Source organism: Lactuca saligna, chromosome 7 (assembly GCF_052625555.1).
Source record: "Lactuca saligna cultivar CGN05327 chromosome 7, ASM5262555v1, whole genome shotgun sequence".
Classification (NCBI taxonomy): Eukaryota; Viridiplantae; Streptophyta; class Magnoliopsida; order Asterales; family Asteraceae; genus Lactuca; species Lactuca saligna.
The window spans coordinates 133,251,097-133,269,822 of NC_136423.1; the positions used below are offsets into that span (position 1 = coordinate 133,251,097).

Below are 18,726 nucleotides of genomic sequence, written 5' to 3' on the forward strand. Positions count from 1 at the left end.
TCTCAAGCCTAAACATGCCTTGGAAGGGTTTTTGGGGCATTTTTGCATGGATAAGGGGTGTTTACGGCCTAAGCATGTGCTTGGGCTGTAAACCCTCTTTTATGCCCTAAAAACTTGTGTTTTGTTGACTAAACACCCCTAGGTAAATCCCTTAACTAGTATCTAAGCTTAATAGGAGAAAAATCAGGACTTTTGGCGACTTTTTGGGTGTTTAAGGCCTAAGGAGATTCTTAGGCCATAAACTCCTTGTTCATGCCTCATTCATATGATTTTTCAGCTATCATTACAATAATGCATGTTTAGAACAAGTTAGGGAGGAAAAACTTACTTTTGGGAGCCGGCAATTGCGGTTTTTGAACCGAAAACGAGCTAGAGAGAGAAAGTAGTGAGAGAGAGGAGTTTGAGTGGTAAAAAGTTTCTAAGTGGTGTTACACTTCCTTGTATATGCCTCGGGTATTACACCCGGTACACGACTACCCGATGCTAAAGTTAACGGGGTTTAAACTTTTTACCCGGGTTAAGTGGTTGAAAAATAATATAACTTTATTTCGTTAAATGGAACTAACATTAACGAGTTATATTTTTTTTTTACTAAAAGGATAATCACATGAAATATAAATAAATAATTAAATATTAATTTTTATATGACTCCAAATTATGAAACTTTTTGTAAATGACATATTCCGTTAGCGGAAACGGAATTATATAACGGATTAAACGTTGGGTTGTCACATCATCCCCCCGTTAGGGGAAATTTCGTCCCGAAATTTGGAATTCAAACAGTCAAGTTATTACAGTACTACTAGCGAAGAGATGGGGATATTTGAGTTTCATTTGATCCTCGCGCTCCCAAGTGAATTCCGGTCCCCGCTTGGCGTTCCACCGAACCTTCACAATTGGGATGCGGCTTTGTTTCGTTCGTTTTACTTCTGGATCCATAATATCCGCAGTCTCTTCCACAAAATTGAGGCTTTCATCAACATCTATCTCGTCAAGCAGAATCACGAGAGTCTCGTTGGACAGGCATTTCTTCAAGTTTGAGACGTGGAAGGTAGGATGTATGTTACTTAGCTCGTGGGGTAGGTTGAGTTTGTAAGCTACAAGGCCGATTCTAGCGAGGATCTCAAAAGGCCCTATGTACCTTGGGTTCAGCTTTCCACGCTTTCCAAAGCATATCGTGCCCTTCCAGGGTGAGATTTTCAACAGGACTCGATCTCCCACTTGGAATTCCAAGGGTTTTCTTCGTTTGTCTGCGTAGCTTTTCTATCGATCTCTAGCGGCTTTCAATCGTTCACGAATCTGTACAATCTTCTCGGTCATTTCTCGAATGATCTCTGGACCATGAGAGCGCTATCAGGAACTTGTCCTTTAGCTAACTGAGTGTCACCCACCTCAGCCTAGCACAGAGGGGATCTACATTTCCAGCCGTAGAGGGCTTCAAATGGAGTTGCCTTGATGCTCGTATGATAACTATTGTTGTAGGAAAACTCCACAAGGGGTAAGTGTGTATCCCATGATTTACCGAAGTCAATCACACAAGCTCGCAGCATATCTTCTAAGGTTTGGATCGTCCTCTCACTTTGTCCGTCAGTCTGCGGATGGTAGGTTGTACTCATATCCAGCCTCGTCCCTAGTGCCTTTTGTAGTGATTACCAAAATCTCGAGGTAAACCTACTATCTTTATCTGAGATAATAGATATGGGGACGCCATGCAGCTGTACTATTTCCTTGATGTATGTTCTTGTGAGTTTCTCCATCTTGTCTGTTTCCTTGATGGGTAGGAAGTGTGCAGACCTGGTCAATCTGTCGACGATGACCCAAATGGTATCCAACCCGCCCGCTGTCTTGGGCAGTTTGGTTATGAAAACCATTGTGATCCGCTCCCACTTCCATTCTGGTATCTCCGGTTGTTGGAGACCCGATGGCTTCTGGTATTCGACATTGACCTTCGCGCAAGTAAGGCACTTACTCACGAAGGTAGCAATCTATGCTTTCATGTTAGGCCACCAGTATAGCTTTTTGAGATCCAGATACATCTTATCCGAACCTGGGTGGACGGAGTATCGAGTGTTGTGTGCTTCCTTCATGACCAAATCTCTGAAACCTCGGTGGCGTGGAGTCCAGATCCGGTCCATGAGATAGTAGGCTCCGTCACCCTTAACCTCCAAGTTTTTATCCATCCCACGTAGGGATTCACCCGTCACATTCTCAGGTTTTAAGGCTTCTAGCCGAGCCTCCTTAATCTGTGCGGATAGATGTGAATGGATAGCCATTGTTAGTGACTTGAGTCTTCGGCCAGAAGACTCTTTTCTACTCAGCGCGTCTACTACTACATTGGCTTTTCCCGGGTGATCTCGAATTTCACAATCGTAATCGTTGAGTAGTTCGACCCATCGGCGTTGTCTCATGTTGAGCTCTTTCTGGTTCAGTATGTGTTGGAGGCTTTTATGATCAGTGTACACTACGCTCTTTGTTCCATACAAGTAGTGTCTCCAGATTTTTAGTGCGAAGACGACCGCTACTAACTCGAGGTCGTGAGTAGTGTAGTTTACTTCATGTGTCTTTAGCTGTCTTGAGGCATAGGCGATGACTTTACCTCGTTGCATCAAGACACAACCGAGCCCCTGATTCGATGCATCGTAGTATACAACAAAATCTTCTGTTCCTTCGGGAAGGGATACAACTGGTGCGGTGCATAAGGCTCGCTTAAGGGTCTGGAATGCCTTCTCATGTTTCTCCTCCCAATCGAATGTTACGCCTTTCTGTGTCAACATGGTGAGAGGTTTCGCAATACGAGAGAAGTTTTGGATGAATCTGCGGTAGTAGCCAGTGAGGCCTAGAAATTGACGAATTTATGTAGGCGTCTTCGGTGCTGACCAGTTCTCAATAGCTTTAATTTTGGAGGGATCCACGTGGATTCCGTCTTCACTAACCTCGTGTCCTAAGAATTCAACTCTTCGAATCCAAAATTCGAACTTAAAGAACTTCGCATATAAGTTCTCTGATCGTAGGGTTTCCAGGACTCGTTGCAAATGATCCCTGTGTTCCTCCTCGCTCTGAGAGTAGACGAGTATATCATCAATAAAGACGATGACGAACTGATCTAAATATGGATGACATACCCTATTCATCAAGTCCATGAACACTGTGGGTGCGTTAGTCAGTCCGAAGGGCATCACTACGAACTCATAGTGCCCGTAACGAGTCTGTAAGGCTGTCTTCGGAACATCTTCCTCGTAACTGATGATACCCGGACCTAAGATCAATCTTGGAAAAGTAACTCACCCCTTTAGTTGGTCAAATAGGTCATCTATGCGAGGGAGAGGGTAGTGATTTTTGATCGTGAGTTTGTTGAGTTCCCTATAATCGATGCACATGCGGAATGATCTGTCCTTCTTCTTTACGAACAAGACCGGAGCTCCCCAAGGTGAGAAGCTCGGTCTTATAAAGCCCTTGCTGGGCAACTCGTTAAGTTGACCGGATAGTTCTTGCATCTTGGCAGGTGCTAAACGATAGGGCGACTTAGCTACGGGGGTAGCTCCTGGGACTAGGTCGATTCTGAACTCAACCTGACGTTTGGGAGGTAGACCTGGAAGATGCTCTGGAAAGACATCAGGGAAATCGCATACAACGGGGATGTCTTTTGGATCTCACTTTCTGACTTGTGTCGACGACGTGAGCAAGGAAAGCGCGATATTCTTTACGCAAGTACTTCTGAGCCTGGATACTGGAGATGATACGAAGGCTAGTATCGGGTTTATCTCCATAGATCAATAGAGTTTCGCGATTCGGAAGATTCAGGCGAATGGCTTTGTCAAAGCATAGGATATCGGCACGTTAAAGACTCAATCAGTCCATACCAACAATGACATCGAAACTCTTGATTGAGATTGGTATGAGGTCGATTGGAAATGAGTGATCGTCTAACGTAAGGGTACAACCTATGTAGATTTCGTTAGAGTTTTTGGTCTTCCCGTTAGCCATTTCTACGATGAATGTTTTCTTTTAGTGGTTGCGGGGATTGTTTGAGTAAGTGTTTAAAGTTTTGGTTTATGAAGCTTCTTTCTGCACCACTATCGAATAAGACACAGGAATAAGAGTTGTTGAGAAGAAACGTACCCGTGACTACTGTGGGATCCGCTACTGCCTCGTTGTGACCAATAGCGCGTAGTCTTCCCGTTCCCGCAGCATTCCCAGCCTTCGAACAGTTTTTCTTGAAATGACCAGCTTCACCGCAGCCGTAACAAGTCGAGGTCACTCCCGAGCCGGGAACTTGCGAGATAGGTTTGGGTGGGGCTCTACAAAACCGGGCAGTATGTCCCTTTTGGCCGCAGTTGGAACACTGCAATTCACGGCAAGGACCGTTGTGGTGGTAAGGGCACTTGGGACATTTGGGCAGATTCCCAACATAAGCTTTTGTTGGTGCAGGCGTGGCTGGAGTAGTGGCAGCATGGACCGCCACAATTTGCTGGTCCTTGAAGGAGGTTTGAGTTTTCCTGCCTTTCTTCTTATCAAACCGCTTCCTCTTTCTGTCAGATGAATTAGGTGGTGCAGTGGTAGTTGTGGTTGTTGTTGCTGGAGTGGAAGAGACTTCGTGATTGATTAGACTCTGGGCCAATTCCTTGGCGATGTCAAAAGTGGTAGGGCGTGAGGCTAGAACATTTCCTCGATACGGGGGCATTAAACCCCATATGTATCGTTCAATCTTCTTGCTTTCAGATGGGATCATGTTGGGACACATAGCCGCCAAGTCGCAGAACCTGGCCATGTAAGCTATTATATCGGTCCCTTTCATCTTGAGGTTCCAGAGTTCCTCCTCAAGTTTTTGAATTTCGCCCCTAGGGCAGTACTCCCTTCTCATGAGATCTTTTAGAGTGTCCCAGCCCATGGCATTGGCTGTTACCAAGGAGAGTGCACTGACATGGTCGTTCCACCATGTCAAGGCCCTGTTATTGAGGGTAGCAGTAGCAAACTTGATTTTACTCTCTTCGGGGGCAAGAGCACATTTCAAAGACAGCTTCGGTTCTTTCGAACCATTGAGAAAATGCCAGAATTACTCCGGTACCATCGAAGAAGGTAGGTTTGCAGTTCATGAAGTCCTTATATGTGCCTCCCTGCACTCTCTGATGGACTTCACCAAATCTAGAGTTGCCACCGCTTGCATCACCGGAGTTCATTTGAGCCATGGCTGCTGTCACAGCTGCAGTCACAGCCGTTTGGAACAGCACTGGATCGAACTGCAGAGGAGGAGGTGATGGAGGAGGGGTTTGAGTTGCTGATCTTCCTCTACTTGGACGCTTTCATGGAGGCATCTTTCACTGGAAGATCATAGAAATGATAGCAATAGTATGAGTCTATTGCGAATATGAATAGAGTGTTTCATGGATTAAATCAACATAATCCAAAGATCAGAATGGGAGTCATAGCAATAGAGTAGTTAACTGCCAAGTTGCTGGTATTAATGATGTAATACAAGTTCATGAAAAGTGACCTAAAAGTAGGTCTTACATCAAACCTTAAGGAAAATGTTGGCAGTCTAGAGGTCTAATTAGAGTACTTTTAAGCTAGAAATGTTTACAGACAAGTGATCTACGAAACATAGAGAGGAAAGGCTAGTCCTTTAAACAAAAGAGTGAGGTAACTAGACGTCTTCTACGGGCGACGGTTACTTGTTGGGCGGACCCTCAGATCTGCTAGTTGACGCATAACTTCCTGAAGGTGTCATTCATGAGTCCTTTGACGTGCTCGTAGTTCCCTAACTTCGGCTCGGGATGAAGCTAGCTGATACTGCAAGGCCTCGTTGGTGCTCCTTGTCCTGTCCATGGCTTCTTCAAGTTGGCGGATGCGAACAGTGTTGAGATTCGAATTGGCATTCACTTCTACAACACGACCAATGGCTGCTTGACCCTGCTCTACATTCCTGGCAATCCTTTGGACCATGATGGGCAGAACCCTATCCGTTGATCCTCTTTCGCTTATGTTGTAGAAGCTTCGGTCTCCGTTGTAAGTTAAAGGCTGGCCCTGCTCCTCGCTCCATTAGTTCAAGGATATTACCCACAGGGGAGTCCATGAAATGTCGGACGGGGGTTGGGGCTCGAAGCTCCAGGAGGTAGGTTGTTAACTTCTGGCTAGGAGTCGGAGCTATCCGAAAAGCCTTCTGCTCGGTGGTCATCTAGAGGGATCTGGTGATCATCGTCCGACTCTTCGTCGAGCCATCCTCCATTACCCTGGTTTGGGTAGTACGGATCACCGGGAAGGTGGAAGCCAGGCATAATATCTACGCAAGAAAAGGGGAAAGGAAGATTAATAGACGCACTAACCTAAAATACTTATAAGATGATCGTCACGAGTTAGACCAATACTTGCATAATGCATACCAATTACATGTGACCAGGGCAGGATAGTCCGTCGAATAAGTGACCCTAACTCTAAATCCACAACCAAACAAGGAACAGGAAGTAAAGCAAAGATCACAGATTCTAAGTCTATAACGCCCTAGTTACAGGTAACCGGAAAGTATCCATTTAGCAACTATTGCTCCACTAGTAACGACCCTTTTTGGTTTCACATATGTATATTTTAGAGGTACATAATACTCCTATAGTATTCTTATGCTAACGTTATTGTGGTAGTGTTGGTAAGTTTTAGACTTGTTGCAACTCCACAACCAAACTTAGGCACATGCTAGTCACTCCCAGGAAAATGTAGTTGATCAGGCTACATCCCCCAGATGTGACCATATGTCTCTAAGCCCAATTGTACTGTCCAACAATTTTAATACTTTTGTTCTGTTCTAGTGCGATACTGACTTCTGTGTTTTATAGAGGTGTGTGTATATATACTTAGTTAAATCTTTTAAATACTTAACAGTATATATGCTTGGTCAGAGTGTTTTAGTCCTGAAGTGTTTATAGTTCGTATATCTTTTATAGGTTGATATACTTGATTCACTATAAACAATGCTCTAATACCAATCTGTCACACCCCAAAACCGATAATGGCGAAATACGTTTCTGGGTGGAGGACGTCATGTACAGTATCATCACAATTGCATAATAGTAAAAACAAGAAACATACAACCATTTCATTACATAGTGAGTTTAATTACAAGTGTGTTCTGTAAGGTTTCAATAGACACCAAAAGTAATACAAAAACAAAAGATGGATCTTGTATGCTCCATCTTCTCCAAAATGCTGCACCTATACCTGTCTATCTTCGACCTGAGGATACAAGTTATTTTGAAAACGAGTATCAACATAAAGCTAGTGTGAACTTTGTATAAAATGCGTTAAAACTTATAGTGTGAGAAACTGCAATTTGCATTTATAAGTAGTAGAAAACCCTAGAAAATCCTATATTTTCCAGAAAATACTTTGCAAGTGAAAAACTCTAAGTTGCACGTAAGTTTTATCATTGAAAACCATTTGTTGTAAAAGTGCGATACTAAAATCTTATGTATGTAGTGTAGATAGAGGAAAAGTTATGATTGTTGTCAGTATTAATGGTGCAAACTCCCATTAGTATTAGATACTTGTTTACTTTTGGATATTAATTTAGACTTTAGTCTTAGTATTTTATTGTGGATACCGTATATTCCTTTTTTTTTTTGTGACCAATAGTGCGAACAATAGAGGATCCCATGACCTTCCCGATCATACATAGTGTAGTGAAGTAGTGCCATCCCTGGGCCTGTTCGGCTTAAACTGAGGTCAACAGTCAGGATATAATAGTGTCTTCCCCGTATAGATCTATACATGTAGCATCGCCTTCCTTCCGGAAAGCTCTGGTCACAGTATGTAGCGCGTAGAGTATCTTGTAGAGAGTTAGTGTGCTATCTTCCAGATTAGTGCTTTCTCTTGTAATATAGTGTAGTATTCCTTTATGTAGTTGATAGTGTGTTCTCTTATCCGTGTATCGTTTTGCAATAGTATGAATTATAGTATGTAAAGTAGTAGCGGTAACGAATAGTAGTGGCCTTAAATATGCCTATTATAGTTAACTTAGTATGTATGTTTCTTGGCAATTAAGTAATATAGGCATCGAATGAGACAAAAATGCTCGTATCTAACACCAATATACATGATATATAACTAAGGAATCAACGACAGTCGGACGGATAACAAATACCCTCAACCCACAATCAAATAAGAACAGGAAATAAGGCGAGCTATCGATCCTAAGTCCTTCAAGTCTTACTTATATAAATATATTAGTGTAGATACATTTTATAAGAAAAGTAATTTAATAAAAATCTTGACAAAAGAAAGCATTTAGAAAATAGTTTATTTATCCAAAGTAATTTTGAAAACATAAAGTTCTTTTATAGAACATAGTGATAAATCACATGTGATTTGAACTACGGGTAGTAAATCGCATGTGATTCACTTCCATAAAAATGGCCACTCCTTGGGAGTTTACAGCCGTAAGCCTCATGGCTTGGCCGTGAACTCTTGTTCACTTCCCAATCTTTGATGTTAAGGTCCTTATTTCATCCCGATAATTTTCTAGTGAAGGTTTAGGGCTATTTAGGGGGGTTTAAACCCTCATTTGACGAGGTTTGCGGGAGTTTACGGTCTAATCTTATGCTTGGGCCGTAAACTCTAAGTTACCCCTCATAACATAATTTTTAATGGTCCCAAACTCGAAATGAAATGTCCTTAAATCATATCTCAAGCCTAAACATGCCTTGGAAGGGTTTTTGGGGCATTTTGGCATGGATAAGGGGTGTTTACGGTCTAAGCATGTGCTTGGGCCGTAAACCCTCTTTTATGCCCTAAAAACTTGTGTTTTGATGACTAAACACCCCTAGGTAAATCCCTTCACTAGTATCTAAGCTTAATAAGAGAAAAATCAGGACTTTTGGCGACTTTTTGGGTGTTTACGGCCTAAGGAGATTCTTAGGCCGTAAACTCCTTGTTCATGCCTCAATCATATGATTTTTGAGCTATAATTACAATAATGCATGTTTAGAACAAGTTAGGGAGGAAAATCTTACGTTTGGGAGCCGGAAATTGCGGTTTTTGAGCCGAAAACGAGCTAGAGAGAGAAAGTAGTGAGAGAGAGGAGTTTGAGTGGTAAAAAGTTTCTAAGTGGTGTTACACTTCCTTTTATATGCCTCGGGTATTGCACCCGGTACACGTCTACCTGATGCTAAAGTATAACGGGGTTTAAACTTTTTACCCGGGTTAAGTGGTTGAAAAATAATATAACTTTATTTCATTAAATGGAACTAACATTAACAAGTTATATTTTTTTTTTTACTAAAATGATAATCACATGAAATACAAATAAATAATTAAATATTTATTTATTATACCACTCCAAATTACGGAACTTTTTATAAATGACATATTCCGTTAGCGGAAATGGAATTATACAACGGATTAAACGTTGGGTTGTCACAAAAGGAGACACTAAACTTAATACCTGATGTGGTGTGTGGAGAGATTGACATTTAATACACGCCCCATAACTATTAATGTGGAACCCCAACCTAAATGTCATTAACAACAATCTTATGCTCAAAATCCTACAATATCATCAAAATCACACAAATTATTTCACAAAAAGAAAGATCAGTTAGCAAAAATATACCTTATTGATGTAAGTAACAATAAAGGTGACATAGCTAACAACATCATGAAGATCAAGTACTTGCGATGTAGAATCCATGGAATGAGCATTTGTCTTCACTGACCTATCTGTAATCAGAAGATGAGATCCATAAGAATTTCTCAAAGACAATACAATAGCATAAGAAAAAAGATGATAAAAACCATATGCCAAAGAGATGCCCTAAACTATAGTCAGCAGCCATACCTTTTAAGCTGTTACAGCAACCTTGTTTCTTGAAAGTGTTCAACATCTACTCAATCCACAAAAAACCGGAATTTTAAGAACGTCACTTATCCAAAATAATCTTAGTTTCATCTCCTGATCGAGAAGAAACGAACAATGAACAACTTCTTTAAGTCCTTTCCATCCATGTCCTCTATACCAGAACCAGCCCCTTCAATGGTAGAATATCGTACAAAACAAATCCCTTTTAACCAACCTGAAGCACGATCTTTGACCACTCTAGCTGGATAAAGTAAATTAAAAAAAAAATAAGAATTATACTTCAAAACACATCTTTAAGAACATGAATAGGTAGTAATTTCACGACTTGAAAAACCTGTGACTAATTTCATCACGTCTTGAGGCTAGAAAGAGGTCATCAGTGTGAAAATTTTAAGGTAACCCAAATATTTTCTACCTTTCATTCATTTATCGTCGTAAAATAGAAAGACTCCAAGGATCGTTAGATCAAACCAATATTTAAACCGATTTACATTTAATAAATTAGGGTTTAACAAATATTATTTATGCATAAGTCCATAAAAGGTACAAGACGAAGAGATTAGATCTTATAAAAGTGTAAAGATATCGAAGGGAAGAGGATGTACCTGATAGGAAGAGGTTGGTAGAAGGTTCAGCTTACGTCCTTTGCTGTTGATTTGTGGTTAGTGAAAGTAATTGGAAGTTTGTACAAAGGGTTGAGAATAGCGATCTCACACCCCGGGAACCGGCAGCCATCACTGTCGTCGCAAGGTTAAGATACGAGGGAGCAATGCGAGGCGGCGGAGACGTTTGGTAGAAGATGATTGGCTCATCCAGACGAAGTGGTAATGGAGTTCTAGAGCATAGTGCATATGTCGGCTGTAAGAATGTATTTGGGTATTTAGGGTTTGACAGAAGATACCCGGGGACCGGCATACGTCACCGTTGTAGCAAGGTTAAGAAACGAGGGAGCAACGCGAGGCGGCGGAGACGTTTGGTAGAAGATGATCGGCTCATCCAGATGAAGTGGTAATGGAGTTCTAGGGCGTGTTTGGCTTAGCTTTTAAAAACTAAAAGTTCTTTTTCAAAAAGTTAAAAAAAATCAGGAAATCTTGACTTTTCCAAAAAGTTGCATTTCCTTGTATTAAAACTCCAAAAGTTACTAGCTTACCAAACATCTTTTTGTTTTTTTTCTTTTACAAAAAAGACTTTTGGCTGTGATAAGGTAAGTCAAACACCCCCTAGCATATGTCGAATGTAAGAAAGTATTTAGGTATTTAGGGTTTGATAGAAGATAAGGGTGTTATAACATTACCCGATATAACCCTGTATTATTATTAAAAAAAATAATAATAATAAACAATGGAAAAGCTTATTTCATATGTATATGAATTTTTTTTATTCTTACATTAAAGTAAATGTAATAATGTAATGTGGATTTTTAAAATATTTCGCATAAACATAAAAATAATTCAGGTTTTTAAATTAAAATGATTTTTTTTAATTATTAAATAAAAAGAAGAATTTATAAAAATGTTTTTATGGTTAAAATAAAATATACAAAACAATACCTTTTTGTATTCTATAGTGACATGAATATTTTAGTAATGAATGGTCATACCACTGTTCAAGATTTTTCTGCATTACGACACGTTCAAGTATGCTGGAACATACAAGTTGTTCGAGTTTTGTTTGTATGGGACGACGTTGAACATGAGAGACTTCTTATTTGGCTGATTGATTGCAGCGTAAGTATTACCACAATAAAATGAATATGTCATTATTTGTTTAATGTTCTATTTATAATTCACTTATTGTTATTATATTACATATCTTAGAGAGACAAAATGATCGCAATTGTCCCACGGGTCTTGAGGTCAATTTTGAACAAGAATTTGATTGGACGCGTTATCTCCTTAAATCATTTCCGAATGGATCATTTTTCGAAGACCATCCAAGATATCAACATTATAGAATTTTCTTTGGTGAGTGAGCTATATTGATAAAGAGTAACACAATATTTACTCTCTTGGGAAATGATATCGCCAATTCATTTCCAATTTATCCATTGTGTTCTTCTATCACAAGAGATATTAGCCGTCGAAGAATGTTGATAGGTACATTTATATATTTGATTATATATATTTTTCTTTTTTATATATTTCATACGACAAATTAAATAATACTAAATTTGGTGTATTGTAGATGTCGTTGGAAAAATCGTATAGCGAAAACGAATGAATCCATTCTATGCATTTGAACTATTTATCCAAAATGAGATGTAAGATTATATATAGATATAGATATATAAAAATATTAATAGTATGCTAATATAATGTATTTTATATAAATGTATTAACCAATTATTATTATTATTATTATTATTATTATTATTATTATTATTATGTGCTTTAACAAAATTTTGTTTGAATGCATAGGGGCATATAATAAAGTTAACGTTCAATCATGTACGGATGTACCTTATAATACAAATATATTTTGCAATTGTCAATTAATCCATAAGTTATGTCTCTAGGGTCAAGTTGGTCTACCAAATTTTTTGTAAGTTAACTATGTGCAAAATTATATATAGTTTCAATTATTTATAAAAACAATTCAATATACATGTCCATACAAATAACATTTTGGTTTCAACAGCATTAACCGATGTCATGTTAGATCCAAGAATGTCGGAAGCTGATAGGATTCGAATGAGAGATAGGGCAAATGTTTAAGTTTTCATAGTTATTTTTGTGTGTCGTATGTGGTAGTTATTTGTTTGAAAGATTTAAGATTTTTGTTTGTTTTTATAGTTTTTTTGGAATTTATTTGTGCGGATTTTGTGATACGAATTTTTGGTACGCTTTAAGTTAATAAATTACTTTCTTTGTTTGACAATTTTTTGTTATATGGTTGTATTTTATTATTGTTGTTTATAATATATTGATATTGTTGTATATTAATTAAAAGAAATATTCTACCAGATATAATTTACAAATATTATCTAAATATAAATCAATCAAAATAAATTTATTGTTATAAAATATGATCAAATAACAAGATAAATTATAAAGTAAAGAAAAACATGAGAGTGGAGAGAACTTTTATTCTAATACTTGTGATGAAATCATCAAGTTTCTAATACATACGACTCACTATTTATACTATCCAAATAAGAAGAAAGATAAGCTATAATATGAATGCACATTATGATGATGTATGATTACATTCATAAAACACATTGAAATGGTTGTTACTAATGCTAAATAATGATGGAGAGTTATGGAAGAAATGGAGAATCCAATGGTCATTCACAAACTAATATTTCATAACATTTATCCAATTATTGAAAAAAAAATATTGAAACCTAAAAGAACGATACACTTAAAAAATTATTCAAAATTCAAATTATAAGCTGACACAGTAAGTCAATACCCCAAAACTATTAAAACATTGCTTCCGAGTCTTCCAAAAACAAAACTATATAACTTAACGTAATGATCAATCTCACGTATAAATAAATAGTTTAACCCAATCAATTATCGATTAATATATAAGTATTTTATAAAAGAATTGTTTTTTTTATTACAATGTGTTATGAAACTAATACAACTATATATTATTATTGTTTACGAATTTATAGTTGTCATGGTGATTGTAGACAAGGAAAAATAGCCTAACAATGCTATCCAATTTGATTTAAATGCACAGAAAGGTATGTTTCAAATCTACAACATGATTATTACATTATATTTACGCATAATTCATCCAAAACAAAATATTACTGAAAAAGAAAAGAATATAATAAGAGATAGAGTAAATTACTGAAATCGTCCTTGTGGTTTGGTTAAAATTGCACGTTTGGTCCCTACCTTTTTTTTACACTCGGATCGTCTGTGTGGTTTGATTTTGTTGCGTTTTTCGTCCATGTGGTTTGATTTTGTTGCATTTTTCGTCCCTTACATACATAAAGTTACGGACCAAACATGCAACTTTCACCAAACCGTAGGAACGAAAAACGCAACAAAATCAAACCACAAGGACGATCCTAGTGCAAAAAAAAAAAGTTAGGGACAAAACGTGCAATTTTGACCAAACCATAGGAATAATTTCAGTAATTTACACTAAGAGATATTATGAACGACAAAAGAGAGAAGAACAAAATGAGACGAATAGCTAACAGTGAAGTAAGTAGCCAAAACGTGACACATTCGACTTATGTGTATGCAATACAGAGGACCCAAACTGATAATACAAATGCAACCCCTACAAGTGTATTGGATGAAGCTCAAACGTAGACAATTCGGAACATAAACGACTATCAAAGACGCAAGGAATGAAACTCAATGAGAACATCTATCAAAACTCTTCAGGATGATCCATATAACTTTGTTTATGATGGTGTCCCTAAAAAACATCGTGTGTTGAAGGTGCAGAAAGCATGTGTTCATTGTGAAGCAAAACGATTGCAATTTGAATTCCCTACATTTTGTTACATGGATGGTAAGACAAAATGGGCACATTCTTCTATACCCAATGAATTACTCGATCTCTTCACATCTAGAAACGAATTAGGCAAGACCTTTAGAAAAAAGATACGTGCATACAACTCAAACTTTTCATTCGCATCAATGGGCATCGATGTTGATAAAACAATGACCGACATGACATCTAGAGTATACACTTTTTGTGTGAATGGAGGAATGTATCATAGAATTGATCAATTAATCCCAAGGGATGGAATACCTCGATACGTATAGTTGTATTTTATGATGCTGATTATGAGATGTCACAAGACTACAATGGAAAAATATTGATAAACAAATTGCTGAAAAGTTGATTCGTATTCTTGCTAGAAACCCATACGTGCAAGTATTTCGAAGACTTGGTGATCTAGGGCCACTTGACAATTACAGAGTCACGTTGAATGCATCAGTAGAACTTGACCAGAGGGTATACAACCGACGGACCACACCCGAGGTATCGTAATATTATGTTTGCTAATTATAAAATAAAAATATCACCTATGACATAAATGTGTGCATATTACACACCGTATTTAATCATTTTGTTTCTATGATAAAAAATATTAGGTCATTGGTATTTGGGTTTAAGGTAATGACAACATAGCCACATATAAACAAAGTATAATCGTGTATGACAGATCCGACAAACCAAAAACAATTCAATCTTATTAGGGATGTTATGATCCATTGTCTTATCCTTTATTTTTTCCTTATGGTGAGTCGGGATGACATTCTAATATCCTAAGACAAGGAATTCCCATCAATAATATTATTATTGATGATGATGACATCGGGGACGATTTAGAAGGTACACATATCATAACTTTATAAATCTTATTTAAAGTAACAAACATTACATTTTGTACACGTCATTAATTATTTTTTTTATTCACGACATCAACATTGTGTAGACTGTAATACAAAAAGAGGGTGGGATACTGTATCTATGCGAGAGTACTACTGCTATAAGTTTCAAATGCGGTCAAATTAAAATGTAATTTTGATGGGAGGAAGATTACTACAACAGTTTGTAGTAGATATCTACATCAAGCTTGAGACTGCACGTTTGGATTTTTGTAGAAAAAAACCAGTCCAGAATAAGAGCAGATTTATACCAAGGTGTTGTGGACTGTGTTAATGCCGGAGAGGTTCGATCAAATATGATAGGGCAGCGTGTTGTGTTGCCTGCAAGTTTTATCGGAGGCCCCCTTGAAATGCGGCGAAGATTTCTTGACGCCATGACTTTAGTTCAAGATGAAGGGAAGCCTGACATCTTCCTTACAATGACATGAAATCCAAATTGGCCGGAAATAAAAAATGAGCTACTCCCTTGGAAGATGTCTCAAGATCAACCGGACCTTGTGTTAAGAGTTTTCCGTGCTAAGTTAGAGGATCTTAAGAAACAACTCTTCACAAATCACGTCCTCGGCGTGGTGGGTTCATACGTTTATGTCATTGAGTTTCAAAAACGTGGTTTGCCTCATGCACATTTCCTACTGATAATGAAACCTCCATGCAAGCTTACTAACGCTAACCATTATGACAAAATAGTATGTGCTGAAATTCCAGATCCAAAAAAGTATCCCAAAATACACGAACTAGTCGTCTCACACATGATCCATGGTCCTTGCGGTGGCTTAAACTCTGACTGTTCTTGTATGAATAATCAGCAAAAGAAATGTCGTTTTAGATACCCTTGACAATTCAATGAAACCATGTTACAAGGAAAGGAATCATATATAACCCAAAGTTGTTAATGATGTTTAATTGTCATTTGAATGTTGAGGTCTGCTCGAGTATAACCTCTGTGAAATATGTGTTTAAGTATATTTACAAGGGTCATGACAAACAAGTTATAAATATTGATCTGGATGGACAACCTGTCGCTATTAATGAGATAAAAAGGTTTCAGGATGCACGATATGTCTCACCTCCTGAGGCCATGTGGAGGATTTTTAGCTTCCCTCGTTCTCAGATTGTGATGGCTTTGCAGGTGCATCTCGCAAATCGGCAGGTGGTTAGGTTCAGTGAGGATGATACACTGACTAGCGTTGTTGAGAAGGAGAAAGATAAAAGATCAATGTTGACTGCTTTTTTCTAAAAAAATAAAGAAGATACCAGTGCGAGAGAGATAAAATATAGAGATTTTCCAAAAAAAATTACGTGGGATCCAAGCTCACGTCGTTGGCATCATCGAAAACAAGGATTAATGCAGGGTCGTATGGTTTCTGCCAATCCTGCTGAAGGGGAGCAATACTACCTTCGCCTACTTTTATTGCATATTAGTGGGCCTACGTGTTTTTAAGATCTCTACACAGTCAACAATGTACAACACCCAACATTTAGGAAAGCAGCTCTTGAAAGAGGGTTAATAGAGTTTGATGATGGTTTATCAAATGTCTTATAGAGGCATCTTTATTTCAAGCTCCTATTGCTCTTAGAAGGATGTTTGCAACGATATTGACTTTTTGTGAGCCAGGAGATGTTCGTAAGTTATGGGATGACCACTACAATGGTCTTTCGGAAGATTATAGGCGACAATATGGAAGTATAGAAAGAGTCCAAAATATGGTCCTCACCGACATCAATATATTCCTACACTCTATGAGTGACAACATTGATTGTTTTGATCTTCCAAAGATAAATGAGAATGTCGATTTAGAATCTGGAGATTTTTGTGAGGTACAAGAGGAATGATCTATTGTTTTAGAATTGGAACATTTACAAGCTCGAGATTTTCTCAATCCTAAACAAAAATGATGAGATAATGCGGCATGTCCATAGTAATATTCCAGGAGTTTTCTTCATAGACGGTCCGTGTGGAAAAGGAAAAACATTTTTGTACAAAGCTTTACTTGCTAATATTTGTTCGTATGGTCATATTGCACTGGCGACCGCTTCATCCGGTGTTGCGGCTAATAACATGCATGGGGGAAGAACAGCTCACTCACGCTTTAAACTTCCTATTAATCTGGAAAATAACTCGGTATGCAAGATTTCAAGACAAAGTGGCACTGCTCAACTGCTTCGGACTGCAAAAGTAATCATATGGGATGAAGTGTCGATGGCTAAAAGACATGCGTTGGAGGCGGTTGATCGAACAATGAAAGATATCACTGGGGTGATGCTCCCATTTGGTGGAAAGATAATGGTTTTGGAAGTTGATTTCAGACAGGTTTTGCCTGTCGTTAGATGTGGAACACGAGCACAGACTGTGGATTATAGCATACGAATGTCGCCTCTTTGGTCTTCGATTATCAAGTTGTGGTTAACTATAAACATGAGAGCACTAACCGATCCATGGTTCTTAGACTTTCTATTACGCGTCGGTGATGGAGTTGAAGAAACAGTGCAGGGAAACTTTATTCGCATCCCCGATGATATGGTAATTCCCTTCACTGAAAAAGAAAAGTCATTGAATGTTTTGATTGATGCAATCTTTCCGTCCTTGGAAATTAATAGATCTCAAACCGATTATATTATTTCGTGTGCAATATTATCCATAAGAAATGATAGTGTCGATGAGATTAATGATTTATTGATCGGCCGATTCCATGGAGAAGAGAAAATTTACTATAGTTTTGATGAAGCTAAAGACGATATACATAACTTATATCCTGTAGAATTCTTGAACACACTCAATGTTAGTAGTTTACCCCCTCATTACCTACGATTGAAAGTTGGATGCGTGATAATACTGTTACGAAATCTCAACCCATCAAATGAATTGTGTAACGGCACCCGGTTGATATGTAAAGGTTTTCAACAAAATATAATAGATGCTGAAATAGCTGTTGGTCAGCATGCTGGAAAGAGAATTTTTTTGCCAAGTATTCCTCAATGTCTGTTTGAAGATGATATGTTCCTATTCAAGCTAAAGAGAAGACAGTTTCCAATCCGATTATGTTTCGCAATGACAATCAATAAGGCCCAGGGATAAACAATTCTAAATGAAGGAATTTATCTTCCAGAATCGGCTTTCTCGCATGGACAACTTTATGTGGCATTATCTAGAGGGGTATCATGTGGGAATACAAAAGTATTAGTGATCCCTGATGAACAATTCAATGGTAGTGGAGTATGTACTGTAAATGTGGTGTATAAAGACGTGATGTATGATCATTAATGCACAATCAATCATGTTTTCATTTGCATTTGTAAAGAATCCAAACTTTTCATTTTTAATTTTTATTGATTTTGTATTAGTTAGCATAACTGTTATTAACCCTATTTCAATTGGTTATTTTATGTTATTATTACCGTGTTGTGTCATCTTTGCCATATTTTAATTGGTTCGTTTCGTGTCAATGTAAAAAAAAAACAAGTTATCCGTTGTGTGATATCAGACAAAAACACGACATGAAACCCCAATTTAATAGC

The 18,726-nt window shown here is 37.9% G+C and overlaps 2 protein-coding genes across 2 annotated transcripts; both read left to right on the forward strand.

Moving 5' to 3' along the window:
* The first annotated feature begins 14,166 nt into the window (after positions 1-14,166).
* Positions 14,167-15,638, forward strand: LOC145007246 (uncharacterized). The gene is made up of 4 exons (XM_078966217.1): positions 14,167-14,525; positions 14,617-14,773; positions 15,258-15,327; positions 15,427-15,638. The coding sequence occupies exons 1-4, from the start codon at positions 14,167-14,169 to the stop codon at positions 15,636-15,638; spliced, it is 798 nt and encodes a 265-aa protein (XP_078822343.1).
* Positions 15,639-17,113: 1,475 nt separating this feature from the next.
* LOC145007247 (uncharacterized) lies at positions 17,114-18,286 on the forward strand. The gene has a single exon (XM_078966218.1). The coding sequence runs from the start codon at positions 17,114-17,116 to the stop codon at positions 18,284-18,286; it is 1,173 nt and encodes a 390-aa protein (XP_078822344.1).
* The last annotated feature ends 440 nt before the right edge of the window (positions 18,287-18,726 follow it).